Here is a 20,810-nt window from a genome sequence, read left to right as displayed (position 1 = left end):
CCTGGCTGGTTTTGCTCAGCGGTTAGAGCGTCGGCCTGGGGTCCAGAGAGACCCAGGTTCGGTTCCCGCTAAGGGCATGTACCTCGGTTGCAGTTTGTCCCCAGCCCTGGTTGGGTCGTGTGGGTGGCAGCCACTCAATGTGTCCCTTTCACGTCGATGTTTCTCTCGCTCTCTCGCTCTCTCTCTCCCTCCCTCCCACTCTAGCTGAACAAAAAATAGAAAAATGTCCTCAGGTGAGGATAAAAAAAAAAAAAAGAAATAGTAGAAAGCCACTAAAGGGCTTAAATAAGAGAGTGACAGGACCTTATTTAAGTTAAAAAAATTTCTGGTGGTTCTGTCAAGCATGGGCTGTAGCAGAGCAAGAACAGCAGTAAGGAGATCAATAGAACTCACATTTCTATGTGAGAAATGCTAAAGGTTTGGGCTAGGGTGTGATGGGAACTGAGAATAATTAGATTCAGGGTACATTTCAGAGGTGAACTGACATGTCTTGCTAATGAATTAATTAGATGTGTTTGGTAGGGGAGTGAGGACAAAACAGAAAAATTAAGGATTTACTCCTATGATGAAACTTGAGCAACCAGATGGACAATGGTGCCATGAACTGACATTGGGATACTAGGGGAGGAAAAGATTTGCGTGCAGAGTGCAGTGGGGGCATTCAAAGGTTCTGCTTTAGGATCTAACAGTGATAGAAGCTGGGGTGTAAACAGCATATAGATGGGAAATAAAGTTCACTTGGAGAGAAACTAAAGACAGAGCCCTGGGACGTGCCAGTGCTGATCAGGTGAGAAGAGGAAGAAAGGCCAGCTGAAGACCTGCGAGGGGGGATCCACAGAGTAGGAGAATATTCAGGAGAGTATGGGGTCACAGAAACACAGAGAAACTGTCTTAAGAAGAAAGAAGCAATCAATTGTGTTAAATGCTGCTGGAAGAATGGAAAAGGAAACAAAACTTACAACTGGATTTAGCAAGATCAAGTACATTAATAAAAATGTGAGAAAATATGTTATACAAAGACATTTAGTTTTGATTAAGCTATCACTTTTAAAGCTAAATTTTTTTAATTAAAAAATATTTAATATGTTCTTATTGAGTTTTTTAGAGAGAGAGATAGAAACATTAATATGAGAGAGAGACATCCATCAGCTACGTCCTGCATGCCCCCTACTAGGGATCGAGCCCATAACCGGCATGTGCCCTGACCAGGAATTGAACTGGGACCTTGCAGTCCATGGGACGATGTTCAATCTACTGAGCCACACCAGCCAGGCTAAAATAATTTTTTAAAGAAACAGTCTCAGCTAAATTCCGGAGGTATACTGATTTATCAGGCTAAGTACATTTTGACAATCCTTCTCAGAGGACGAGGAAGGGAGCAATGACTCAGTAAAGTGTCCTTCTGAGCTTTCCATCCTCATCCACTGGCGAGGGGAGGGTTCCTTGGCAGTAGTGTGTTGGGATTCAGAATATACATGGACAGAGGAGCAGCTCAGCACAAAAGAGACTAAAAGTTTACTTGCCCCACTTGACTGTGGTTCATCAAAGTCCTAAGTCTCCTTTTCAAACAAACTCCAAGCTCAAAGTTTCTTTAGCTAACTCAAGGGCCTAAGCAACAGTAAAAAGCTGCCAACAAAAGGAGGAGACTATATTCATGTCCTTGGTGGGGAGCATTCTTCTGGCAGGAGATTTTCTTTTCTGAGGCTTCTCCTGTTTCACTATCAGCTCCAGCCTGCATCTCACTCTGGTGCTATCACTGAGGACAAAACTAAGAAAAGTCATCTGAGGCCCACCCACATCTGTGCCATTGTCTTTGTGTTTCCTCCTCACTTCCCGCCCCTTACCTGGGTCATTTTGTCCACAGAGACTGGAATTCCATCGATGGTGAGAGGCGGCAGCTCTGAGTTAACCTCCTGTGGCACAGGGGCGTGTTCTGCTAGGGCAGATTCCAGGTCTTCCAGGATCATGCTCTTGTACTTACGCACCTGCAGGGAATTAAGGGCAGAAGTAAACAAGATGCCCAACAACCAGGGAGGGCTGGTGCCAAGCAACCAGTGAGTGGGTGGGGCAGCCTCCCTCAGCCATTACAGAGCCCTAAGAACAAACACTTCTACAACTAGCAGATAAAAATACCCACTGGCCCCAAAGACATCACACTATATGGGAATTAAGTGAAAAGATGATGAAATTACAGGTAACAGCAGATAAGAGCCAGTGAAAAATTTTTATAGAAATGCTGCTTCTCAGTTAAAATCCCATTTTCTGTCGGCGCTGGCCCCAACACCTGTTCCAGATCAACAGTAATGGCATTCATTCTGCAGCATTTCCCAGGCCACTTGATAATACCTAGCTGTGGCAGTTAAAAGCCAAAATCATTTCCAAGATCACGAAAAACCTATCTCTAAAACTTCTGTTATTTTCCTCCAAAGCTAGACTACCAAACAGACTGGAAATTCAAGTACACAAGAAGCTGAACTGAAAGGCATCAGAGAAAAAAAACAAGAGGTAAATATTGTAGCTGGGTGTCAAAGGTGCCACTATTAGTAAGGCCCAGGGCCAGAGAGAGAGCCCCACAGGTCAGGGCCTCCTCCTTTCTGGTGCTTATTGGTGACAGGTGAACTTCAAACCCATAATGCCTTTGTGGTTCTGACAATCCCAGGTCTAAACCAGATATTATTCTGAGTCCATTGGTGACAGGTGAACTTCAAACCCATAATGCCTTTGTGGTTCTGACAATCCCAGGTCTAAACCAGATATTATTCTGAGTCCATTCCTTCCACTGCTAGTGAAAAGTCTCTCAAAAGACAGAGAACTTAAGAGCAGCACATTTGTACATGCACACATTCTTCTATCATGAGCAGAGACAGTAGAGAGACACCGGATCCAAAACCAACAATAATAGGTTCATTGATTTATAAGAATGCACAAGGGGGACGAGGAAGCCTTTTGGGATAACAAAGAAGCCATGGAATTATGAAAATGTGACAACATGGAATAGAAAATTAATTTGCATTCAGATCTCAAGCCATTAACTTAGAAAAAAAGGGAAGAGAAAGTGAGGTTTGCCCAGAGGTTAAAACAATGTCTGAGTCCTTGGTTTTCTGCTAAGTGGACTGGATTCTCAATCAGGACACATTTCCTTATAACAGCATCTCATTATAAGGATTAAAAAACAGAGTCCCACATTCCACCACAAGCATGTGGAAAAGTAAAAATTACTGTTGACCACGAAGTACAATTTCTTTTTTTCTTTCTTTTTAGAGCAGGAGGGAGAGAGGGGGGAAGAGAAAGAGAAACATTGATGTGAGAGAAACACATCGAGTGGTTGCCACCAACATGACCCCAACTGGGGCGGGGACAAACTGCAACCGAGATACATGCCCTTAGCAGGAACCCAACCTGGAACACTCTGGTCCACAGGCTGATGCTCTAACCACTGAACAACTGGCCAGGGCACGAAGTACAACTTTTGCAGTTATAAAACTTTCCAAACAGGTCAACAGTGAAATAGATAAAAGAAAAATAGTGCAAACATGTAGAATCATTATCACTCTAGAAATTTAGTTTTATCCTGGTTTCTAATAAAGAAGTTTCAAAAATATTTACCAAATTGTTGTAATATAAGCAGCTGGTATTGCCATGGTAACATTAAGGACTTACATTTTCTGTTTTCTAGGTTTCTATATCCCATGTAGAGTTTTTATACTACCAACACACAGAAAAAAGTGAATCATATAAACCTAGGTTCTGGTATTGAATTTTAATGTATCAGGTTAAATTATATCAGTACGAAGGCCCATATAGTGTTAATAATAATAGTATAAAAATCAATTTCATGTGCTGGAGACACCTGGCATTTGAAGATAGGAAATCATTAAATTATTACTATATAATTAAAAAGTTTCAAACAATTTCACCCATTTTTATGGCTCAGTAAATTCCAGGGATTCATACCCAGGCATTTAACTATACATATCAATGTGCTATATAATTCCTTAAAAATATATTGAGATTAAAAACAAAAAATGCTGGTAGAGCATCCCTCAGAGTAATTTACAACAAAGCAACTTCAGATATGACCACAGTAGTTTGTTTGTTTTTAATTGACTTTTTTAGAGAGAGAGGAAGGGAGAGATAGAAACATCGATGTGAGAGAGAAACATTGACTGGCCGCCTCCTGTGCCCCCCACTGGGGATCGAGCCTGAAACCCGGGCATGTGCCCTGACCAGGAATCAAACTGGGACGTCTCAGTCCATGGGACAACGCTCAATCCACTGAGCCACACTGGCCAGGCAACCACAGTTTTTAATGTTAAAAATTTTAAGTTATAGTTTACAGTCAGTATTATTTAGTATTAGTTTTTAGGTGTACAACATAGTAGTTAGACAATCATATACAGTACTTTACAAAGTGGTCCCCCAATATTTCAAGTACCCATTTGGCACCATATATAGTTATTACAATATTATTGACTATTTGTGACTACCAATTTATACTTCTTAATCTTTCACCTTTTTCACCAAGCTTCCCAACCCCCCTCCCCTCTGGCAACCATCAGTCCGTTCTCTGTATATACGAGTCTGTTTCTGCTTTGTTTGCTCATTTATTTTGCTCTTAAATTCCATATATAACTGAAATAATATGGTATTTGTCTTTCTCCGTCTAACTTATTTCACTTGGCATAATACTTCCTAGGACCATCCATATTGTCTCATATAGTTAGATCTCATTCTTTTTTATGGCCGAGTAATATTCCATTACAAACACACACACACACACATCTCACCACTTTTTCATCCACCCATCTATCAATGGGCACTTGGGTTGCTTCCACATCTTGGTTATTGTAAATAATGCTGCAATGAACATAGGGGTGCATATATTCTTTCAAATAGGTCTTTTGGATTTCTCTGGATATATACCCAGAAGTGGAATCACTGGGTCGTAAGGCAGTTCCATTATAAATTTTGTGAGGAACCTCCATACTATTTTCCATAATGGCTGTACCATTCTGCATTCCCAACAGATCCCTTTTCTCCACATCCTCACTAACACGTTTGTTTATTTATTGACAAATAGCCATTCTGACAGGTGTGAGGTGGTATCTCATTGTGGTTTTAATGTGCATTTCTTTGATGATTAGTGACACTGAGTATCTTTTCATATGTCTATTGGCCATCTGTTTGTCTTCTTTGGAGAAGTGTCTATTCAGGTCCTCTTCCCATTTTTTAACTAAATTATTTGTTTGTTTGTTTTTTGGTGTTGAGTTGTAAGAGTTTTTTTTATAAATTTTGGATATTAACCCCTAATTGGATGCATCATTGGTGAATATCCTCTCTCATTAAGTGGGTTGTCTTTTCATTTTGTTGATCGTTTCCTTTGCTGTGCAAACTTTTTAGTTTGATATAATCCCGTTTGTTTATTTTCTCTTTGTTTTCCTTGACAGAGGAGACACATTAGAAAAATACTGCTATGAGACATGTCCGAGATTTTACTGCCTAGGTTTTCTTCTAGGAGTTTTATGGTTTGAGTCTTACATTTAAGTCTTTAATCTATTTTGAGTTTATTCTTGTGTATGGTGTAAGTTGATGGTCTATTTTCATTTTTTTATATGTACTATCTGTCCAATTTCCCCAACAACATTTATTGAAGAGACTCTCTTTACTTCACTGTATGCTCTTGTCTTCTTTGTCAAATATTAATTGAGCATAATGGCTTGGGTTGATTTCTGGGTTCTCTGTTCTGTTCCATTGATCTATATGCCTGTTCTTCTGCCAGTACCTTGCCACAGCAATCAGACAAAAAAAATAAATAAAAGGCATCCAAATTGGAAAGAAGGAAGTAAAACTGTCATTACTCGCAGATGACATGATATTATACAAGAGAACCCTAAGGACTCCACCAAAAAACTACTAGATTTAATAAATGAATTAGGTAATGTAGCAGGATATAAAATAACATCCAGAAATCAATGGCATTTTTATACACCAATAATAAACTCTCAGAAAGAGAAACTTAAAAAAAAAACCAATACCATTTACCATTATAACAAAAAAAATTAAGATACTTAGGAATAAACTTAACCAAGGAGGTAAAAAAACCTGTACTCAGAAAACTATAGGATGTTGAAAAAAGAGATAGAGGGACATATAAACAAGTGAAAGAATATGCCGTGTTCATGGATTTCACAGATCTAGAACAAACACTCCAAAAATTTATATGGAACCAAAAAAGACCATGAATACCTACAGCAATCTTAAGAACAAAGTTGGAGGGATCAGAGTACCAATATCAAAATATACTACAAAGCCACTGTAATCCCTTATCTTTGAACTTTTAGGTTTCTATCAATTTTTAAAAATACTATAAACAACAGTGACTAATGCACACACACCTTTGCTCATTTAATCAACTATTTCTTAAGGATAAAGTTTCAAAAGGAAACTGGGTTGAAAGTGTACATTTGGGCTCTGGCTGGTTTGACTCAGCGGTTAGAGCATCAGCGGTTAGAGCATCAGCTCTCGGACCAAAGAGTCGCAGGTTTGATTCCGGTCTCCAGCCCTGTTCGGGGTCATGCAGGAGGCAACCAGTCAATGTGTCTCTCTCACATCAATGTTTCTTCCATTCTCATTCTCATTCTCTCTCTCTCTCTCTCTCTCTCTCTCTCCCTCCCTCCCTCCCTCCCTCCCTCTCCCACCTTCCCTCACTCTATTCTATCTGAAGATAAATGGAAGAAAATCCTCAAGTGAGGATTTTTTAAAAAGTGTATATTCGGCCCTGGCCGGTTTGGCTCAGTGGTTAGAGCGTCGGCCTGTGGTCCAGAGAGACCCGGGTTTGGTTCCCACTAGGGGCACATACCTTGGTTGCAGTTTGTCCCCGGCCCTGGTTGGGTCGTGTGGGTGGCAGCCACTCGATGTGTCCCTTTCACGTAGATGTTTCTCTCTCTCTCTCTCTCACTCTCCCCCCCCCTCCCTCCCACTCTATCTGAACAAAAAATGGAAAAAAGTGTCCTCGGGTGAGGATGAAAAAAAAAAAAAGTGTATACTTAGCGCACTTTTTATACCAGTTACCAATCTGTCCTCCAGGAAATTACATGAATTTAAACTGCCTGTTTGACATGCCAACACTGCAAGTTATACATCTTTCTCATGTTTACCAACGTGAGCCAGGTAAAATAGTGTTTTAATTCCCATATCTTTGGAAAAAAAAAATGTTTTTGTTAGATATTTGTATTTCCTCCTTTTGTTCATGTTCGTTTCATGTTTCTGGGTGTTTAAAAATATAATTTTTAAATAAAAAATTTAAAATATACAGAAAGGTATAAAGAACACTAAAACAAATGCCTGTACATCCACCACCTAGATTCAATAATTGTCAACATTTTGGCATAATTACTTTATCTGCCATCAACACACACACAGTTTTCTTGGCTACCACTTAAAGTATTTTATATATTACAACACTTCTCAATACATCAGCATGCATCTTGGAAAAATAAGGACATTCTCATACATAACTACAATATAAGTATCATATCCAACAAAAATAACATAATTCCTTAATATCATCTAATAGCTAATCCATATTCAAATATATCTTTGGGTCTTTGTTATTAATCTGTTCATATTTTTATTGATTTTTAAGAGCTCTTTATATATTAAGAATATTAACCATCAGTCCTCTACTTACTGTGTAATCTTGAACAAAATACTTAAGCTCTCAAACCCTCAATTTCTATATCTGTAAAGCACAGATAATAACAGATATATACAACATAGAATTATTGTGATGATTAAGTAAAAACCACAAAGTGCTTAGAAGAAAACAGGCACATTGTAAATACACAATGTACTGTAACTGCTATTATTATTTAAAAAAATTTTTTCCAGTTTGTTGTGAATCATTTAACTTTGTTTACAGTGCCTTGCTATACACCCCAATTGTGGGCAAGAAGGTAATTTGGGTAGAATGCAGTATGAATAATTAAACAAAACCCTAGAAAAATAAGAAAAATGTCAACCTATTAAAATCCCAGCAAAATTTTTTTTTTTTTTTTTTTTTATCCTCACCCGAGGACATTTTTCGATATTTTGTTCAGATAGAGTGAGAGGGAGAGAGAGAGAGAGAAACATCGACGTGAAAGCGACACATCGAGTGGTTGCCACCCACACGACCCAACCAGGGCTGGGGACAAACTGCAACCAAGGTACATGCCCTTAGCGGGAACCGAACCCGGGTCTCTCCGGACCGCAGACCGACGCTCTAACCGCTGAGCCAAACCGGCCAGGGCCCAGCAAAATTTTTAATCACCCTTCAGCAAACTCTTAAAATAAGAAGAAATCGACATTCCAAAAGACACACAGCCCTATTGAATTTTAATTTTTCCAGAGTTCCCAGCACTCTCCAGCTTGAAGAGCAAAAAGGAAGAATAATGAGTCCTTCAGAAAGAGAACAAAATGCAAATACCACAGTTTTTAAATTATTAAATGAGATAATACATGCCAAGTGCTTATAACTATACCTAAAACATGGTAAGCACTCATAAATGTTAGACATTACTATAAAATTTAAACCACTTCTTTTTTTATTAATTTTTGTTACAGATGTTTCTCCCTTTTCCCCCACTGATTCCCCCCTCCCTAAACCACTTCTTTAACTGTTATTAAATACAAGAATATGTGCAATATATTGCATAACTGATTGTGACAAACAGTGGGGTCTAATTTTTTAATACCATCCTGTAATTCAGTACATATAAGATTAAAGAATAATTTGTGCCTTGAAGGCTTAACAGAAGTTACCCAAAATAATCAGGGTGTGGTGCCCCTTTGAGAAATATAGTTAAATTACTTTTTATGTTTTTTACACGTTTATTGTTCTAGTGAGGTTTAGATATGTTTTGGTTATCTTATTTTCTTACTAAATTATCCACTTAGTTGAGATTTTTCATTTATTAGAACAGAACTGATCTGCAGCATTTCCTTAATTTTTAATCTGTTCTTATCTCTAATTACTCTTACCTCATTTTTAAGACTGTACATATGTTTTCTTCTCCCTTTTTCTCAATTAGCATGCTAGTTTTTCTATTTCATTGACTTTAAGTACCATTTTTTGAATAACAATTCTACTTTTTCTGTTTACACTCATTAATTTCTCCCATGTTTTCTTATTCTATTTTTTCTTAGACGTATTTAATTGTTCCATTTCCAACTTCTTTATGTAAATAAAGTTTATGTCTTTTTTTTTTTTTATATCCTCACCTGAAGATATTTTTCTATTTATCTTCAGATAGAGTGGGAGGGAGAGAGAGGGAGAGAAACATCGACATGAGAGGGACACAGTGACTGGTTGCCTCCCGCATGACCTAGGGATGAACCGCAACCTAGGTACGTGCCCTTGGCTGGAATCAAACTCGCGACTCAGCTCTACCACTGAGCCAAACCAGCCAGGGCTAAATGAATTTTATTTCTTTTTCATTTTTCTTGCATATAAATATAAATTAAGGCAGCCCTGACCGGGTGGCTCAGTTGGTCGGAGCATCATCCTGTACACCAAAAGGTTGTGGATTCAATTCCCGGTCAGGGCACATACTTAGGTTTCAACTTCAATCACCGGGAGGCAACTGATCTCTCTGTCTGTCCCTCTCTCTCTAAAAATCAATAAAAAACATATACTAGGGTAAGAATTTTTTTTTTAAGTTTAAAATAATAGATTAAGGCAATGAAAATTCTTTTGAGTACCAGTTTATTTTTTCTTTGGTACATGCCCCTAGTGGAAAGTGAACCTGGGACTCTCTGGTCTGCAGGCCAATGCTCCAGCCGCTGAGCCAAACCGGCCAGGGCTTGAGTACCAGTTTAGATCATAACTTTTAAGTTTTTGTTTTATTTTGTTATCGTTGTTTCTAAATAGTCTGCCAATTAAGTTTTTCCTTTAAGTATTTTAAAATTTCTATATGGGTGAAAATTTTTTCTAGTCAGTCTTTTAACATTAAGTTCCACATTTTCTGTACTATGGTGAAAAATATAGCCTGTGGAATTTCTATATTTTACAATTAACACCTTTGGGGCTTACTAATAACATATAGTCAATTCTTATAATCCATATCCATTAATGTAATTTTTCAAATATGATATATTTTCCCCTTGTAAGGTATTAATGCTAGTATATCTCTTTTATATTAACCTTATCAGTTCTATTCTTCAGATCTCTATGTTCTTATTTATATTTTTCTTTGTTGATCTGACAAAGATATTAAAATCTACTACTACCACTGTAGTTTCTTTTTTTTTCTTACATTTCTAACTTTAGATGTATGTGCTTTGCTTTAATGTTATTTGACACATAAAAGGTTCATTATAAATTTATACTGCTTATTAATACTAAATGACCTCTGGTTCCCAGTTAATACTCATTTGTCTTGAGAACTGGCTTTGTCTGATATTAACCCTGTGAGCCATGATTTATTTTTGTAGGCATTTGTCTGACATACCTCTTTTACTTTTAACATTTTTTTTTTTAATCCTCACCGGAGGACATTTTTCCATTTTTTATTCAGATACAGTGGGAGGGAGAGAGAGAGAGAGAAACATCGATGTGAAAGGGACACATCGAGCGCCGCCACCCGCATGACCAACCAGGGCTGGGGACAAATTGCAACCGAGGTACACGCTCCTAGTGGGAACCAAACCCGGGTCTCTCTGGTCCACGGGCCAACGCTCTAACTGCTGAGACAAACCGGCCAGGGCACTTTTAACAGCTTTATTGAGATAGAATTCATATACCATAACATATTAGTTTCCAATTCATTCTCTTAGTTTCACTGGGTTAAAGTCAAGGTTGTTGGAAGGGCTGGTCCCGGAAGCTCTAGGAAAGAATCAATATCCTCATCTTGTCTACCTGCGGTGTAGCCTGTATTCCTTGGCTCCTGACCCCTTCCTTGGATCCAACCTCTTGTTTCCACCATCACATCTCCTACATCTATCTCCCTCTTATTAAAAAACTATAATAGGTTTAGGGGCTATCTGGATAATTCAAGGCAATCTCTCCATCTCAAGACCCTTAATTTAATCAAACCTGGAAAGTCTTCTTTGCCATATAAGGCAAAACTCAAAGGTTCCAGGGATTGGACCTAGATATAGTTGGGGGCCATTATAGGGTGGGGCAAAAGTAGGTTTACAGTTGTTTGTATGGAAAATAATACAATAATAAATAATAATACAAGAATAAACTCTGTTTTGCATACTCACAACTAAAAACCTACTTTTGCCCCACCCTGTATGCAGCCTACCCCACCATTTATTTCACCCATTTTATTTCTTTTTAATTTATTTTTTATTTTTCTTTATTGATTTGAGAGAGAAAGAGGAAGAGAGAGGGAGAAAGAGACAGAAACATCGATGACAGAGAACATCCACTGGCCCACAAGCTGGGCATGTACCCTGACTGGGAATTGAACCCGTGACCTCCTGGTGCATGGGTCAATGCTCAACCACTGAGTAACACCGCTGGGCTTTATTTATTTTTTTCCTTTACTGATTTTATAAAGTGAGAAAGTGAGAGGGAGAGAGGGATAGAAACATCAATAAAAGAGAACATCGACTGGCCGCCTTCTGTATGCCACCCCCGCAACTGGGGATCAGGTGCACAACCTGGGCATGTGTCCAAACGAGGAGTCGAACTGGCAACCTCTTGGTGCATGGGTCGACGCTTAACCACTGAGCCACACCAGCCGGACCATTTCACCCATTTAAAGTGTACAATTCAGCCCTGGCTGGTTTGGCTCAGCAGTTAGAGCATCGGCCTGCAGTCCAGAGAGACCCGGGTTTGATTCCTGCTAAGGGCACATACCTTGGTTGCAGTTTGTCTCTGACCCTGGTTGGTTGTGCGGGTGGCAGCCACTCGATGTGTCCCTTTCACATCGATGTTTCTCTCTCTGTCTGTCTCTCTCTTCCTCTCTCTCCCTCCCACACTATCTGAACAAAAAAATGGAAAAATGTCCTCAGGTGAGAATAAAAATAAATAAATAAAATGTATAATTCAATCTCTTTTTAAAATTACATTTATAGATTGTGCAAGCATCATTATAATCTGATTTTAGAATATTTTTATCCTCCCTAAGAGAAATTCCATAGCCATTGGTTGTCAGTCTCCATTCCTCCCTCCCTCTTCTCCATCCTGGCAACCACTAAGCTATTTTCTGTCTCTACAGATTCGCCTATTCTGGACATTGCATATAAATGGAATCATATAATATGTGGTCTTTTGTGACAGGGTTCTTTTACTTAGCACAATGTTTACAAGGTTCACACATCCTGTAGTATTTATCAAGACTTGATTGCTTTTTTTTTTTAATCCTCACCAAGGATATTTTTCTATTTATCTTCAGATACAGAATTAGAGAGAGAGAGAAACGTCGATGTGAAAGAGACACATTGACTGGTTGCCTCCTGCATGACCCCAACCAGGGCTGGAGACAAACTGCAACCGAGGTACATGCCCTTGACTGGAATTGAACCCACGACTCATTGGTCCACAGGCCGACGCTCTAACCACTGAGCCAAACCAGTCAGGGCAAGACTTGATTGTATTTATTGCTGATTAATATTTCATTATATGGATAACACCACATTTCATTTATCTATCCATCAGTTGATGGGACATTGGGATGGTTTCCACTTTGTGCTGTTATGAAAATGCTGCAATCATAAAAATTCTATGACCATTGTGTATAAATTTTGCTGCTATGTGTGTCAGTTTTATTTTCAGTTCATTGGGTAAACCTCAGAGTAGAATTGTTGGGTCATATGGTAACTCTACTTTTAACATTTTGAGAAACTGCCGAACTATTTTCCAAAGTAAACATGAGGTTCTAACTTCTCCACATCCTTACCAACACTTATTACTGTTCATCTTTTTTATCATAGTCATCCTAATGGGTGAAGTGATATCTCATTATGGTTTTGATTTTCACCTCCCTAATGATGAATGATTACACATTATTAGTGCTCATGTGCTTGCTGTCCATTTCTATATCTTCTTTGGAGAAATATCTACTCATATTCTTTGCCATTTAAAAAATGCGTTATTTTGCCCTGGCTGGTTTGGCTCAGCAGTTAGAGCGTCGGCCTGCGGTCCTGAGAGACCCGGGTTCGGTTCCCGCTAAGGGCATGTACCTTGGTTGCAGTTTGTCCCCGGCCCTGTTCGGTTGTGCGGGTGGCAGCCACTCGATGTGTTCCTTTCACATCGATGTTTCTCTCTTTCTCTCTGTTCCTCTCTCTCCCTCGCACTCTACCTGAACAAAAAATGGAAAAATGTCCTCGGGTGAGGATATAAAAAAAAAAGCGTTATTTTGTCTTTTTATTGTTGAGTTATGAGAGTTCTTTATATATTCTGGATACAAGTTCTTTATCAGATATATGATTTGCAAATATTTTCTCCCATTCTGTGAATTCTATTCACTTTGTTGATGGTATCATTTGCAGCTACTTTGAACATTTGTAACTGTGTGTCACATAAATTAAACAGAATTGGGTTTTTATTTGGATTGTTTTTCCAATCTGAAAGAAAATCTTTGTCTTTCACAAGGGAGTTTAACCCATTTATATGTATGGTTTATAACAAAATTAATTAGTTTCACTTATATTATTTTGTTCTATACTTTGTGTTTTGTTTTTAATTCCTTTTCTTGTTTTCTATCTTTTGTATATAGCCCTGTTTCTTTTCCTCTTTAGTGCTCTGGAAGACATATTCTGCTTTTTATTCAATTGGTATTTATTCTTTAGCCATACTTATCAAATGTCATTCAGCGGAAAAATATCCACTACTTTTTAAAAAATGTTTTTATTGATGTTTTAGAGAGAGAGGAAGGGTAAGAGCGATAGAAACATTGACTGAGAGAGAAACATTGATCGGCTGCCTCCTGCACGCCCCCTATTGGGGATCAAGCCCGAAACCTGGGCATGTGCCCTAACCAGGAATCGAGCCAGGACCTCTCAGTACATGGGACAATGCTCCACTGAGCCACACCAGCCGGGCATACCTACTACTTTTTATCTTGGTCTATTCTATCATATGACTGTCTGTTCTTGTTTAACAAAATCTATGTATCTTTTTGTAAGTCTTTTTCATAGATCATATTAGTAGTACAATATTTAAAAAATTTAATACTCAAGAAGAGAAGACATGCCCAGACTTCATATCAATCAACAGTATGATACTAAGGACTGCTTGTCAGGCACCACTGTGAACTAGATAGAAGCTTTCTACCATATTCCTCTAAGGAAAGGTCCTAATATGTATCCTATTCTAGGGCCTCAGGAATTTTGTGGAAACCTCAAAACAAAACTTAAAAACATTAAGAAAGAACCCTAATATCTGTGTTTGTGAAAAAAAAAAAAACCAACAACTCACAATACAACTAATAAAATCTTAAGTGGTTACTAATTCTGAATCCTTAAAATGTCTAAATTCAGTATGGGAGAAATCTGATCAATGTCATTTTAAGAAAAATACATTTTATCCTAATAAAAACAAAATTCAATTTAATTATAGACAAATCATTATTCTACTGATTCAGTTATTTTGACCAGCGAAAAAGTAGTTCACATAATATAAGTAAATAATATTTTTATGTTATCTATGGATAGGTATACAATCAAAATATTTAATTATATTTCAAAACTGAAGTATAATTTATCTTTGAATAAATGTAAGAGATTTTTGCCCTGGCCGGTTTGGCTCAGCGGTTAGAGCGTCGGCCTGCGGTCTGGAGAGACCCGGGTTCGGTTCCCGCTAAGGGCACGTACTTCGGTTGCAGTTTGTCCCCGGCCCTGGTTGGTCGTGCGGGTGGCAGCCACTCGATGTGTCCCTTTCACGTCGATGTTTCTCTCTCTCTCTCCCTCCCACTCTATCTGTACATAAAATGGAAAAATGCCCTCGGGTGAGGATAAAAAAAAAAAAAAAAAAAAAAAATGTAAGAGATTTTAAATATGCAACTCAAATATCAGTAATGAATAAAATACTACCAGCTTTGCCTCATGAAGTTTTTATCTTGGAATTATCTACCATTTTGTTTCTGACATAAATCAGCAATTTTCTTAGAAAATCCTACATTGGTTTCTTAACAAACACGACACCATTTTGTTCCCATTGCTCCTGGTGAGGTAAAATACCTTGCTATAGGAAGTAGAAACAGAAATGATTGTTTTTATTTTGATTTGCATAAAGTAGTTTGAAAACCCCACTCCCATCCTGGATGAGAAGACAGAATAACTATTTCGTTACACAGAAGATCACAAGAATGTGAACAACAACAAAGTATATCTGAAAACATAGCTCAGATGTCTTACCACATTCTCCAAAGGTGCTGCACCAAATACTTTAAAGACTGGGTTGGGTTTGGAGGGTGAGATACAGAGAACAATAGCTTGCTGTCCCACTCGAGTAGTATATTCATCTAATGTGGCTCGAAGTTTCCTGAATCAGAGAATAAAAAAAAGAATAAAATCAGTTAGAAAAGATAAAAATGACAGTGACTGACACAGACACAAACTTTACTTTGACTTGAGAAAATTTATTCTGATTAGATACATTAGACTACCCTTTCAAGGGACTGATGAGTCATGCTAATTCAAATGAAGCAAAGCCAACATATCCAAAATAAAGTTTTGCATCTTTCTCCAAAAGCATGTACTGTTGCGTCTATGTCCCTTATAGCAAATATACTTCTATAAATAATACATTCTAATTCCTCCTGCCTATACTATCACTAAAGGAAATGAGAAGAACTGCCCATCTAGTGGTATATAACCTCTCTGTCTGCTGAAAGCTACTGTGAAGTACTTTAAGTTTTTCCTGTAGTTTCTTATAACCTTATATTCTTTTTTTTTTTATCCTCACCCGAGGACATTTTTCCATTTTTTGTTCAGATAGAGCGGGAGGGAGAGAGAGGAAGAGGGAGAGAGAGAAACATTGATGTGAAGGGACACATCAAGTGACTGCCACCCGCACGACCAACCAGGGCCGGGGACAAACTGCAACCGAGGTACGTACCCCTAGCGGGAACCGAACCCGGGTCTCTCTGTACCGCAGGCCGACACTCCAACCGCTGAGCCAAACCGGCCAGGGCTAACCTTATATTCTTAATCTAGACTGTATTTTCTAGCTTTTGTCACATATCATTTGCATGGATTGGCACTCCATTTGGAATAAACATTCCAAAAAACACTAGAAAATTTGGATGTAGTATTTAAAACACTACAAAACTTCTAGAACATTTCATAAATGTCTTATCATATATGATTACATGTTATGCAACCTATCAAAATATTAAGTCCTCCAAGTACCACACCTACATAGTAATCTTTCTTTGCTACCTACAAACTCTTCAGAAGAAATATAAATGAGCAGAAGACAACATACCAAAAAAGAAATGTGGAGGCATTCCTGAATGGAATGGTCTATATTATATTCACTGTCTCCAATTCCTCTCTTTCCATTCTCTCTTGAACACGCTCCAATCCTTTCATCCTTATCACTCTTTTGAAAATGTTCTTGTCAAGTTCAATCATAACCTCCTTTTTGCTGAATCTAAAAGTCAATTTGCATCTTATTCAACCTGTAAGCAGCATCTGAAAGAGCTGATCACATGCCCTCTTTCTTAAAACACTTTTTGCACTTGGTTTCCAGGATACTACTCTCTTGGTTTTCCTCCTGATACACTGGTTGCTTCTTAGACTCCTTTGCTAGTTCCTTTCATCTCTCCAACCTCTAAAGGGTAGAGTGCTTCAGGCCTAAGTCCACACTCACTCCCTAGGTGATCTCTTTCTGTCTCATAGTTCTAAATACTACCTATATAGCTTATGTCTTTGGCTAAGATCTCTCTCGCCTTTTAAAAAAATATTATTATTGATTTTTAGAGAGGGGAAGGGAGAGGGAGAGCGCAACATCCATGTGAGAGTGGAACATTGATCGGATGTCTCCTGCACACCCCCTACCAGGGATCAAGCCTGCAAATTGGGCATGTGTCCTGACTAGGAATCAAACCGGCAACCTTTAGGTGCATGGGATAATGCCCAACCAACTGAGACACACAGGGTAGGGCTAAGATCTCTCTTTTGAATTCCAGTCATATATCCAACTGCTTATTCTGTATCTCTATTTAATGGTTAAGAGGTATCATAAACTTAACCAAAACCAAATTCCTGATTCTGCCCTCAATTCCATACCTGCTCCTCTTCCAGCAAGTGTCATCTCAATCCTTCCAGTTATCAGACCAAAAACCTTGTGGTCACCCTTCAGTCCTTTTTTTCCTCTCACATCCCACATCCAATCCATCAATGAAGCACGCTGGCGTTGACTTTCGAAATACAACCAGAACCTGACTACCTCTTACCACCTTTGCTGCTGCTACATTGGTTTTAGACACTGTTATTTCTGGCCTGGATTACTATATTAACTTCCTCATTGTTCTCCTTGTTTCCATTCTTATACTTCCAGAGGTTACTGTCAATACAGTAGTAGCCTAAGTGATCCTTTTAAAACATAAGTCAGATAATGTCATTGGTCTGGTCAAAATGCCTTCATTGACTTCCCACCTCACCTAGAGCAAGAATCACAGCCCCTATATTGGACCAAAAGACCGCATGATGTGGTTCTCTGCTACTATTGACCATATCACCTCTCATTCTCCCTCTAACTAATCCTCAAACATGACTTTCATGTTCCTTCCCACTTCTGTACCTTTCCTCTTGCTATTCCCTATTTCCCTAGGGGGAAAGCTCTTCCCCTAGACATCAAGACAGTTGCCTTTTCACTGACTTCAGGTCTCTGTTCAAAGGCTGTCTTATCAAAGGCATTTCTCAGACCATCCCTTTAAAATAAGAGAAATTACTATATTCCTCCTAATTCCCCAACCTTTATTTTTACTTACTCCACTTTATTTTCTTCCATAGCAGTTACTATCATCTGACATACTACATATGTGTTTATTTTCTTTCTCCCTTCATTAGAATACAAGCTCTTTAATGGAATTTGTTTTGATCACTATTATATTCCCAAGGCCTAGAACAATATGTGGCATATAGATTTTCTCTGAATTAATTAATGTGATGTTATACATCTGTTAATCATATTTCTAGTTTAATTTATTTAATTTTGTAAGAGTAATTTAGAGTCTAATTCTGTCATCAAGGGATCTAACTTGGTATCTTTGGTGAACCTAATAATGTATGTTCTAACTATGTCATCTACACCATGAAATACTTGAGAAATAGCAACAATATGGATAAAAACGCCCTCACCGAAGCAAGCGTGTTTGCTGTCTCTTCCGGATAGATGGATTAGACTCAAACACATGAGGCCGTTTCCGTTTCTTTCCTGTTGCCACAGCAGCAGCAGCAGCCATTCCCACAGGACCTAAAATAACAACGTATGTGCTGAGATTATGCAGAGTCTATTAACTGTACAAGACAGAACACAATTAAAGATACAAAAAGGTAGCATTTATTTCCTAGTATGTTATTTATAAACATAAAATGATCCTGATATTATCAATATATTTCACCATTGTTCAACATGAATATTTTAATTTACCAATAAAACTTAAAAAGGAATCTTTCAAAAAAGTGAAGGACGTACCTCCCCACCACACACAGGCTTGAATTTTACCTGATGTTTTTTGTTTTGTTTTGTTTTGCCATCATGTCCATACTGTTAAGGAAATACTCTCAGAGGTGCTAGATGAAATTGCAGCACTGAGAATAAGCTTGCCAAAACAAAAAAAGTACAGACTTCAAATTTCATTTCTATTCCTCTGCCCCTCTTTCCATTACCCCAAGACATGGGACAAGGTAAGGAAGTTGGAGATAATCACTCATACTTGGAATTCCAACAACAACACCTATAAGAGGAGTATCTGGACGAGTATCAACTGAATTAGAAAACATTTTCTTGTTTATCAGAAAATTGTGCCCCAAATGGAGTTGTTGACCACAAGGTCAAAATGATGAAAACATCCTGGCAGGAAAGAGATAAGACCTGTCCCACTTTAGGGAAACAATGTTAATAAAAATTGGTCTGCTAATGACTAAAACAAAGGGTAGGCCATCAGGAACTACTGGAGTCTCTGATTCATGAAATCTCAACATGTCAAAGGCATTCCTATTTGTTTTCTTTTTTAAACAGATGATCCACCTTTATTATCCTTATTTGTGAATCCCATAAAAGGCTTAAATAAAAATTAAATTTAATCCTTCACATTTATACTGGCATATATCTTATATATGTTCTAAGTAGCTCAATTAAAATCTTGATGAGCCTCTCTACATATTGTTTAGTAGTCTAAGTCTAACTTGAATAAACTCTTCTAAAAGAGTCCCAAAGCAAGTCAAAACAAATGCTTTTTACCCTACTTTTCATCATAAACAGCTGGAAGAGGGAAAAAAATCTTAATGATACATTTTTTCCAATATTTTATTTTTTTAAATTGTGGTAAGAAAACTTAACATGAGATCTACTGTCTTAACACATTTTTAAGTGTATGATACAGTACTGTTAAACATAGGCACAATATTGTACAACAGATCCCTAGAACCTACTCATCTTGCATAACTGAAACATTACATTTATTGAATAGCAACTCCACTCCCCAGCCCTGGCACCCACCATTCTATTCTCTGCATCTGTGAATCTGACTAGTTTAGATACCTCATATAAGTGGAATCAAGTAATATCTGTCTGTCTGTAACTGGCTTGTTTCACTTAGCATGATGCCCACAAGGTTTATCCACGTTGTCTCATAAGAAAGAATTTCCCTTTTCAAAGCTGAATAATATTCTTGTGTGTGTGTGACATTTTCTTTATCCATTCATATATCAATAAACATTAAGGTTATTTCCACACCTTGGCTATTGTGAATATGCGGTAATAAACATGAGAGCACAAATACCTCTACAACATACTGATTTCAATTCTTTTGAATAAATGTCCAGAGACAGCATTGCTGGATCACATGGTAGTTCTATTCTTTATTTTTTGAGAACCCTTCATATTGTTTTCCATAGAAGTTGTACCATTTTATATTCTCACCAAGAGCATACAAGAGTTCCAATTTATCCACAGGCACTCTAGCACACTGCTTACAGGAATGTAAATTAATGAACAATTTGAATAGGGGTTACCTCAGTGGAGGGAGGGAAGGAAACAGGATTAGAAAAAGCAGCTACCTACTACCCTTTCCTCTTCATTTACCTTACTTCATTATTTTCTTCAGAGCACTCAGTGCTTTCTGAAAATATTTTACTTTATTATATATAACCTTCTCCCCACCACTGGTCTGTAAACACCTTTAGGTCTTATTCATAGTATCTCTGTATAGTAATACAGAGTGTATAGTAAGTAATTCCTCAATATTGTTGAATGATTAAGTCGTAAATCACTTCCACCAGCTGAACCCCAGTTTCCATATCTGTCACATAAAAGGGTTAAATTAAAGTTCTTACCTAATCTTAACACTATGACAACACAGTACGGTAATACAATAAAACTATGTCTCAAAAGCATCTTCCTTCCTAGTAAAGAAACTGACCTGGATTCACTGTGTTAGGATGCCCTCTTCTGGGAAGTACAAAAAGTTCAAAAATGCATTTTACAAATATTTCATGTGTTTTGATACTAAGCCTTATTTTTAAATTCACCGTTCCAGAAATATACAATAGATCATAACTGATAGTAAAAAGGTTACTTTTCATTACATCTGTCTTCCCTTACATACAGCATAAACTAAAAAGATGTCGTATTTTGGCTATTTCTC

At 37.8% G+C, this 20,810-nt stretch overlaps 1 protein-coding gene across 9 annotated transcripts in view; it reads right to left on the bottom strand.

The window, feature by feature from the left end:
- Positions 1 to 20,810, bottom strand: part of NRF1 (nuclear respiratory factor 1) — a 137,490-nt gene that overhangs the window by 57,565 nt on the left and 59,115 nt on the right. For all 9 annotated transcript variants that reach the window (XM_036246514.1, XM_036246509.1, XM_036246507.1 and 6 more), the window contains 3 exons: positions 18,301 to 18,415; positions 15,349 to 15,475; positions 1,845 to 1,985 (listed from right to left, as the gene is read on the bottom strand). In XM_036246514.1, the coding sequence (XP_036102407.1) occupies positions 1,845 to 1,985; positions 15,349 to 15,475; positions 18,301 to 18,415 (383 nt within the window). The remainder of the gene's footprint in view (positions 1 to 1,844; positions 1,986 to 15,348; positions 15,476 to 18,300; positions 18,416 to 20,810) is intronic.

This window comes from Molossus molossus, unplaced genomic scaffold, assembly GCF_014108415.1.
Source record: "Molossus molossus isolate mMolMol1 unplaced genomic scaffold, mMolMol1.p scaffold_m16_p_7, whole genome shotgun sequence".
Classification (NCBI taxonomy): Eukaryota; Metazoa; Chordata; class Mammalia; order Chiroptera; family Molossidae; genus Molossus; species Molossus molossus.
The sequence above is the reverse complement of the archived record's forward strand: the minus strand, read 5'-3'. Positions and strand labels throughout refer to the sequence as shown.